We start from the raw sequence: 9,872 nt of genomic DNA, 5'->3' as shown, positions 1-9,872 counted from the left end.
TAGGTTGTGTGAGAGGCTACAAGCTCATCAAATCTATTAAGGAAAATTAAAAAAAAGGTTGATGATGCCCCAGTTTATGCAACTTCCTAAGAAGCCACTTGGATGCTGTAAGACGCCATGTGGTGCCACATTAGATTATGCACTCATATGTGAGGCTTGCGCGAAGGTCCATAGTTACAAATACGGATCGGACTCGTAGTCTATCTGATCGACAATTTACCAATGAGCTTATGCTTTCTTTTGGAAGTGCTTCTATCACATTAGCAAGAAAAAGCAACCCACAATTGCTTTGTCGAGTTCAGAGGTTGAGTAGAGGGATGCTACATTCATGAGGTGGCATTGCTAGAGATGCTACTTGAAGAGTGGAACAAGCAGGTCCAAAGGACAGTTTTCATCTATTGCAACAACCTTACCAGCATATAGTTGGCACAGGACCCAATATTTCATGCGATGACACAGCACATTGATGTACACTACCACTCAAATCCATGATAGGGTTTTGGTTGGCAACATCGATCCCACTGCATGAGATACATATATTGCAATTACCTCCATCTCAAAAGCTTTTCGTACATGTAGGAGACATTAATTGAAACAGCCAATATCCTTGTGCTAAACTTGACCAACTAACGTCTCTTCTCTCGACAAACACGGTTCAAATATCAAATGCCCGCCCAAATTTAAAGAGTGCACCCTTGCAAAAAAAAAGGCCACCGTCTAGTTTTAGAGACAAACCTTGCAATAAATTAAACAATAATGTCATACAAGACATCACTAGCAGAGCTTGAATCAACACGTGCAGAATTGTAAAGATCCATGAAGCGAATGGAAAAGCATAGCCCTTAAAAATGGAATGTAGAGGGCGAATACGGTGTCAAAAATGGGAAAAAACTTAAAAGTAAAATACTCTCTTGCCAAAACAAAAATCAGTACACCAGTGATATAGTACTTGCACACTTAATAACAATCAGTGAAAGTGTTTTGGACAAAATTGAACAATGACCTCAAATCCTAAAACAGCCTTTCTATCTACATAAACACACTTGTCAAAGTTGGTTCAAGTTACTGCACACACCAGAAGTTAAGAAGACCCGATCCCTGACGCAGATTCAAATGCTGCCAACGTTATCGCTACCACAAACTCTGGATAGCTTATCTGGCCATCACCATCAGTGTCAGCCTCTTTGATCATTTCTGAAAGCTCATTTGCAGTGAGGGCATGCCCAAGGCGTGCCATAGAATGAGCAAGCTCAGCAGCTGTGATATAACCATTACCATCTCTGTCGAAAGCACGAAAAAGGGTCTTCAACTGCTCTTCTGAGTAGGGAACTTTATCCTTGCTACTTAGCTCGGGCGCCAGCAGATCGACAAACTCCTGGAACTCAATTAGCCCATTGCTGTTTGTGTCAGCTTTGTGCAAAAGCCCTTCTAATTGCTGCTGATTTGGTTTCAGTCCCAACGACCTTAAGAGGGACCCCAGCTCTAACTCTGTTAGACTGCCATCGCCATCTCTGTCAAATTTGGAAAAGATCTCTTTTAATTCGGCTAGTTGCTCTTCATCAAGGGCGACATTTGTCATCTTGAGGATCCAACAGTTTCTGATTCAATGGCATATGAAGTGAATACTTGCTCTCTCTATCTGTGTAAGGCTGTTGGTACATATATGCGCATATCTGAAAAAGATCAAGAATTTCCATTGAAACGCAGATCAAAACCTTCAAAGAATCAAGAGCTTCCACCTAGACTCAAATATTCGATTAAAACTACGCACAGATCAAGAGCTTCCATTAAAACTTAGAAACCCAGAGTAGAGAGGATACCTCTTGGAAAATGAAGAGCTTGATTTGCTCGAAGAAGCGTTACACTGTATAAATCTGATGATCTGTATGGATTGGAGGGTTGTGAGAGCTGCCCTCGGGAGCTATGGCGCCCACTGTGATAAGACAGGTTACGAAATGATAAGTAGGTTCTCCGAAAAAATTGGCCAACGCTTTGAAAACTTGCGAATTCAAAGCGCGTTTATGGCAAAAATAATAATAATAATGAAAAGGTGGGTTCAGTGAAGAGAAGAATAAATTGCCGCCCAAACTCATCACCAAGCCTTATTAGTGAGTTCAATTTCCAAAGCATCTTCTCGTGGGTGCACTGAAGAGGGCAGGTATGTGTAGTTCACACTATCCTTCAACAATGGCGAAGCGTCTTGGGCGAATTATGTGACGCATCATTTGCTATACATCCCGCATTGTGAATCTAGCCAAGCGTGGTGGACTCACAAACATGCTTGGATGTTGGCTCCAAGTGAGCACCCCCCAAAAAAAAGGCAATTTGTCCACTGATGTCCACAGGATTATCCAGCATCAGTTGGTCAGCAAAGTTGGAGGCCCTTAAGAAGTTGATTGTACATCCTATTGTAAGATACCTCATTAGCCCAGGGTAGGGGAGGGATCCCATTCGGGAGTCATTGCTCGCATATTAGAGGCGTTGTCTATACCTCGGTCTCACTTGGCCGTAAGGGAATACGAGCGTGAGGAATCTACCTGCATCAATGCCACTTTTATGTTTAGGAAAGCACCCGTCTTCACAAGTCCACTCAGCCATCCACCTTCCAAGAGAGAAATGATCAATGAGTTTCCTATGCTACTATGGGTTCCACATATACAACTCAAAGTATATAAAGTTCCTTGGGATTGCTTATTTTTGAATTTTTCAACATGAGTTATTTACCCATTTTGTAGTGAAAACAATTAAAGAACTTATCACAAGTACAAGATAGTCCAATTGAGTTACCCTTGATGAGTGAGTTATTTTTGCATGGAACACATAGCATCGTCTCTTTGACAACACATGGTGAGGGGAGGTGTCTCTCACACTTTGTCACAGCTTATTCCCAAACAAAGACCCCAAGCCTACCTAGGATCTAAGTCAGATCTGTAGGTAGTTACCCCAATTTGATTCCCCCTACATCATTGATTACCTTGTTGGGTGAAGAGACCTTGGGGCTACTCCAATGTACTACCCGAAATTGGTTATTCCTTCTTAGCCCCTGCCAAGAATGTTATTCTTAGTGTAAACAAGTTATCATCACGACTTCTAGACACAACACGAAGTAGTCAAAGTTACCAACACTTTAGTTAGAACAATAGACCGTCTTTGATTGTTGCCCGAGCCCATCATGCTATTATACCAAAACATACCATCCATCCAAACGTAGATAGCTCTATTAAGCTCCAACTCTGCTTTAAAGACGAGGCTTTGGATTATAATAAAGATTGGCCAGTATTGCCTTCTTAGATCCATGATGCAAATGTCAAAAATGTGGCTTAGAGTCAAATTGTGGCTTGCTTAGCATCAAACGCCTTCTTGTGAGAAGTTCATGACTTTTATGAAAACCATATGCATATCTTCTATGGATGACAAACATTATCGGTGTTGGAGTTTAGACACCTCTCGAGATTCGTCTAGTCGGTCCCACTTTCTCCCAAGGACATGTGCTAGGGAGTGAGGGTTGTTTTGTGGTTGTGCCTTGCCAGTGTGAGGTAGGTTTCACATGTTGGGTCATGTTTTGCCATGTTTAGCTCGGGTTTTGGCTCAATTCCATGGCCATTATGCTCCTGCAGGCTAGGGGCATTTTTCCCAGCCTATGCAATATTTTTCCTTGTGCCCCCCTTTAGCATTTTGTGCCTCTTTCCACTATTCCCTATTTTGTTTAGTTGGTCGTGAGGGTTGGCTGCCTGGCCGACGTGGATGCTTGGGCCTATATAGGTGGGATGAAGGGCACAATCAGTTATAGATGTGTGGAGGCACTTGGGAGCACAAGGCGCGCCTAGGAGGCAGCCCTAGGTGATGCAGAGGGCAGTGGGGCAGTTCAATCCTAGCGTTTTCCACATCAGTCTAGTGTTTTTCCTCATGGGCAACAAGGGATCAAGGTAGCATTTTCCACAACATGCCTAGCGTTTTTCCTGCTGAGAGCAGATGCATGGAGGCGCTATGATCTGGCAGATGCAGAGCACCTCCATCATGGTGCAGGCATACGAGGGGTGCAAGTCCATGTTTGTCATGGGGCAGCCACACCATAGGGCCACCCCAATCCGGTTCCTTCTCCCAACCTTCCTGCCTGGAGGAGATCCCGCTAAAGCTTCGGTTCCATAGGAGGCTAGGGAAGCCCATGAAAATACAGTGTCAGTGTTCTCATGTGCATGAGCAGTTGCAGTTGTGTGTCCTCGGATCTATCCATTGGGCATGTCAGTTCTATGTCAGATCACCCTTGGTCACTTGTATGAGCGGATTGTTATCAGCATGGAGAGCCTTTCCCAGATCTCTCTCTCTCTCTCTCTCTCTCTCTCTCTCTCTCTCTCTCTCTCTCTCTCTCTCTCTCTCTCTCTCTCTCATTTTCAGATGTCTTGTCTCTTTCTACCTCAGTGATCTCTCTTCTCCACGGGTGTGCCTTGTTCATGTATTTGCATTGCAAATGTTCTAGATCGGCGTAGAGGTACCCACCGGATCACGAACTAGAACTTTCTTGTCTTCATTGTATCTTCCGCTGCCACATTTGACATGTGTTGGACGGGAGCGACTCACACACCCATGAAGTGCATGCAAACACTACCTAGATCAACATAATGTCAATCGAGGACACAGATGACACGATAGGCACACGGAGGAAATCTCTCTAGCTTGTCAGGCTGAGACCATCCTACACATACAACACTCTGGAAGGCCAACTAAACCACAATCAAGAACCTCACTGCTCTCAACTACACCACCTAGCCACATACACACATACGGAAGGTAACTCACCTAATCATGCCAGATTCATGCGAAACTTAAGGAACACCATCCCCTCACTAGGATATACCTGTCCCTAAGCTTCTACACTCAAAACCCTCACTCTAAACCCGTATGCGAAAAACGCGTAGGATGACAGAGCAGAATTTTGAAAGTGCCCGAAATTGAAATTTATGAGTACCTATGCGTAGCTTATGTCGCCACGATTCTATAGACTACTAGCACGCAGAAAACAGACATCGTTTGGTACACTTACGGCCACAAATAGCTCATAGATGCGTCGGCGTGTGCGCTTCGTCTCGCGTGGAATGCTTGGCGTTGTCGCATAGCTCTCCTCGAGCCTACAGCAATGGTGCAGTCGGATCTCCAATGTGTTGAGCGAGCCGGGCATAGCGAGAGGATGAAGCTCACACTCTCTCTCTTTCTCTCTCACACACAGTAGACGGCAGCGCTAAATTTTTTATTAAGATTAAAAGTCTTTTTACAAAATGACCTAGGTACCTTATATACTAAGGCTACCTTAGGTTTAACCAAAAATGGGGTTGAAAGGGTCAAATGGCTCTGTATTTACAATCTGGAAGTGCCATTGCACCCCGGCTTCTGAAACTAGAATAACTACTCATTACAAATGACGTTTATAGCCATAATCCGCAGCATTTCATAACTCGCAAAAGATAAGACTTTGGTACGAAACTTGAGTTATGTTGTGTTGTTGACCCAGCGGTCAACATTCCCCCCTTCCGCGTTCATGTCGTCCCCGACATGACCTGATTGTCGATGGCGATGTGGTCTTTGCTGTCGTTTTGTTGTTGGAAAGAAAGTATACACTATAGCCTTTGCAGTAGCTTGTCTTGTTCATCCAATCCGATGTACATACTCTTCACATGATTCAGGAAAATCATAATTGATGACGAACTTTATGTCTTTCACATCCACGCTCCGAGCTGCAGCATCTGTTTCTGTCATTATAGGTCTACTGCCAGATCTAAATTCAAAAAGAACCCAATGTCGTTTAACTTGACTCTTATCATCATGGATAGAGAAAGCTCCATCCATCATTTGCTCCAGCAAATCTATGAATTCAGAGTATTTGTGATTCTCATAAACAACTTCTACAATCTGTAGAATTAAGTGATTGGCTTTCTGATCTTGTGAGCCAATGACAACTTTGTAAGGATTTTGTAGAAATTGTATGGCTAAACCCATAACTTATTTAGGCCAAGTTGCACTCCAATGCAAAGTTTGTCTGTCAGGCCGAATCCAGGACTTAATTATTCTAATTTGAGTTTCAAAACCCTGCCGAGTATTCGATGCGCATTATCAAGGACAAGCTTTTGAGATCCTCTCATTACCCTTATGTCTGCTCTTTGTCATTGTAGGCCATTCTTCGACTCGCCATTGAGGAGAAGTATGCTATGATCTGAAATTGGTGCTCCAATTCATTTGTCGATTGATTTGAGTAGCATTTCCTTATTGTTGATGTAGAAGGAATATGTACAAGAGGATGGTGATAGGTGTCTTTAGATTAGGGTCTAAAACCTGGATGACCAAAGGGAAAAAATCCGGTGGAAAAAAAATGTCTTTGGTATACGCTCTTATTGGAGTTGAGCAGTTGAATGTGAAGTACATGTTCATGAAATGTGAGTGCTTGGGTGAAACACGGAAAGAGTGCCTGATGCAAGTGCCAATTATGGGACACTCTATATGCATATGAGAAATTTGTCAACAAAAGCATGCAATGTGAAAGAAGGAGATGATGGGTGTTTCGAGGAATAAATGTAGCATATGTGACATCAAAAGATGTCTCAATAGCTTCCACCTTTCCAAGAAGGGTTTTCGATGTAGAAGTTTCTCCACTCGTATCTCACTGTGCTCAGTACGTGAGTGTCTTTTGGACCTTTTGCTTCACTTCACCAGACTTAAGTACTTAGACTTCGACTCTTTTGCTCACCTATACCAGCATGAGCAACCCAACGTAAATATGCTCAACTCTTACACCTTGAGCAGTACCTAGAATAGCTAAGACGCTTAGACCACAGAGAATATTACTTGAAGCTTTGGGACTAACACCTCACTCATTTTGTGGCTTAGCTACTCGACTCTGACTTTTATGACTTGTCGGTTGCATGTTGACACTGCTTTGTGACAAGTTCTTCGGCTGTTGTAGTGGCTGTTGGGACATACTTCGTGAAGTTTCATCGTTTTCCTATACCTTCTTCTCTTTGTAGTGCTCAGGACTCTCGTCAGTCTTTTCTTCATGTGGATTATGGATTTTTTTATTTTTTTCTTAATAATAAACAAAGAAAATCTTAAAACAACTCAACAAAAGAAAAATCATTCAAATAGAAATCTAAATGCTATGTACACTATACACATGTCCCTAGGGGCTCATATATGGATTTTGTCCCCATACTCCTCTGTAACACTACTATGAGGGCATATACTCTAAATTTCGTCAAAAAATTATCACAATAAAACACAAAAATTCAATGCATCTCACAAAACATTGCCCTCTAATAGTCATAATATTAGGTCCGCATTCATAATGCCTCCCCCCTTCCTATTTGGAGTCATCCTTTACGACAAGGTATCGCAAAGGGTATGTGTTGTGCTTGGGCAATTAAAAGTTGTGCCTATGCAGGCCTTGTAATGTAGCCCTATTATGCATACACAACCAATGCATGGAAAAGATTTATGTTGTGCAAGATGTGGGTATAAGCAATTTTCTTATTGGCATTTGTTGGCGAGGCTTCCTATTCTAAGCAATGTAATGGTCTTTGAAGCTCCTGTATCGTTGCTTGATTGAAGCGACTTGCTCTCTTCTAATTGTACTGTAATCGTAGGAAGAATTGTAAGAATTCAAGTGGCGATGCACTGACAACAGTTTTGTTGTTCTTCTTTGGGACCCATTTCTTTGAGATTATTGGTTGTTTTGTTGTTGACTCTCGTTTGGGAACCCATACTTGCCCGTGCTTCGTTTGTGTTTGAAGAGACTTCTTTGGGATCCACCTTTTTGTTGTGTGAGTCAACAGTGGTCTTTGCTTCAGCCCTTGTACGCGTGGTTGGGGACGGGATTCAGGCTTTGAAAGTTGATACTGTGGTTGTTTTTGAATCCAAATGAATTCCTAACTTTTTTGTGCTTGAATCAACTTCGTTGGAGCCCAAACCTGAGTTGTGAAAGCTTGCGACTTTGTGATATTATTACCCGTTCGTGCACGCTTTCCTTGTTTTTGTTTTGGTGTTGGATCTTGTGATTTGTCATTAGAGATCTTTGTCTTCTTGATCCATATATGTCTGGCTTTTTGGTATCCAGATTTGTCGAGCTTTTTGGATTTGACTTGTTGTCCTGTTCTTTTGACCTGTCATGGTTGTTGCTGAAGGGGTTGGTGATAGTGATGGCCTGAGTTGATGATAGGGGATGTCGTAAGATTCATCACTATCGCTACTATCCTCAACAAGGTTGACTTCTTGTACTTTCCCTTGATTTTTTGGCTGGTAGTGAAAAGTTACTGTCTATTTTCTCGTGGGTGGTAGTTTCTTGGAGGACTTTTCCAGCCCATTGATTAGAGCATTGTTAGCTCGTTGCTCTGGTCGTATTCCTCCTAGCTGAGTCTTTTCATCCTTATTAGGAGCCCTGTATGAGGATGCTTGTGGTGGCTCTGTCTTCACCAAGGACTTTGGAATCCACTTTTGATGCACTTTATTCGTGTAGCGATGACATTGATTCCCGGGTCGTTGATCTTCTTGAAGCTCGAAGTGTTCTACAGAGTCATAGAACTCGTCATCTTCTTCATCTTTTGATTCTCCACATTTATTTGTTTGCTCCTTATTTCGAGAGCTTGTTGATGTCTGGATCTCTTGGTTTTCCTGGATTTCACTCACTGCAAAATAAGGAACGACATCATAGCCATTTTCATCACAAAACTTTGTTGTGGGAGCATCCTCCACGGCGCACACGTCCAGAGTAGCCAAGATGTGTTCCCATCCAACAGGCTCTAACTCTTCTTTAGGAAATGGATCTGGGATATAGTCCCTATCCTCTATAACCCGCTCTAGGATACATTCCTCACGTTTCAAGCTACCACATTGTGAAGCTCCACACATCCACAGTTCTTTAGGCTTCCCTAACCAAGCTGGAGGTTCAGATCCTGCTACTGTGGCGGAATCAAACTCCTCAACCGGTGTTCTCGTCACATCCCTATAGCTATGGTCCCTCAAGTTTATCTTTGTTATGGTTTCCATATGTCTCAGGTATATATGGTTATAACCCCAATCTTGGACCATTTTCAATTGTCGCATGAATGGTCTTCCCAGAATGATGTCATAGTTGTTCTTCTTGCCAAAGTCAACAACAGCAAAAGTGTGTTCATATTCAATGCCACAAGAAGTAATAAGTACTTTTTCTAGCAGTCCTAGGGGCTTTTCCTTGTGTCCGTCTGCAAGCTGCAGGGTCATTCGTGTGGATATCAAGGCAGGTTTTCCCCATTTTTTCCAAACCTCTTTGGTTGCAATGGCCACACCAGCTCCACTGTCAAGGATTGCCATGGTTTTTACATTATTGAATTCCAGAGGAAGGATGGTGTTTCCATCTTCTCCCTCGTAATACTCGCCTACCTTGTTTAATGGCACTGGCCTAGTATTTAGTTGAGGCATTTCAAGCTCTTTGATGCTTTCCTCGATTCGAGTCATTCGGGTTTTTACACCAAATTTCTCTAGACATTTACCCACATTAGCCCACATGTTTGGTCTTATTCTGAGCAACTCGGCTAACATTATTGTACAGGTGACTGGGGTAGATAGAATATCTACTAGCCCCTTTGAATCGATGGTCTTGTTGGGAGACAGTCTCTGTGATGGGACTGCAACCACATCTGACTTGGTCTCGTACTCTCCCATGTAGGACGGTAGTGTTCTTAGCAAATGGGGTTGACTATCCATAGATTATGCAGATCCTTTCTCGCCCCAATACGATCGTACGTCTAGATTTATTTGAGAGCCAGTCTCAAATTCCTCTATTGGTGGTAGAAACACTCCTCGTTCATCAACAGTCTTGTCTACTCGTCTTCTTAGGTCATCGGCTTCATTGG

General features: G+C 42.8%; 1 protein-coding gene across 1 annotated transcript; it reads right to left on the bottom strand.

Annotated features, from left to right (window-relative positions):
- Positions 1-892: 892 nt before the first annotated feature.
- On the bottom strand, positions 893-2,018 carry LOC147437021 (putative calcium-binding protein CML18). The gene is made up of 2 exons (XM_086485816.1): positions 1,821-2,018; positions 893-1,673 (listed from the first exon to the last, which is right to left on the bottom strand). The coding sequence occupies exon 2, from the start codon at positions 1,577-1,579 to the stop codon at positions 1,082-1,084; it is 498 nt and encodes a 165-aa protein (XP_086341942.1). The 5' UTR covers positions 1,580-1,673; positions 1,821-2,018; the 3' UTR covers positions 893-1,081.
- Between the last annotated feature and the right edge of the window lie 7,854 nt (positions 2,019-9,872).

The sequence above is a fragment of the Adiantum capillus-veneris genome, chromosome 17 (genome assembly GCF_014529385.1).
Source record: "Adiantum capillus-veneris isolate H3 chromosome 17, ASM1452938v2, whole genome shotgun sequence".
Taxonomy (NCBI): domain Eukaryota; kingdom Viridiplantae; phylum Streptophyta; class Polypodiopsida; order Polypodiales; family Pteridaceae; genus Adiantum; species Adiantum capillus-veneris.
Note: the sequence above shows the minus strand (reverse complement) of the source record. Positions and strands in the feature narration are given on the sequence as shown.

Excerpts from the sequence above, each read along its gene's own strand:
- LOC147437021 (XM_086485816.1), bottom strand. The coding sequence starts at position 1,579 with ATGACAAATGTCGCCCTTGATGAAGAGCAACTAGCCGAATTAAAAGAG.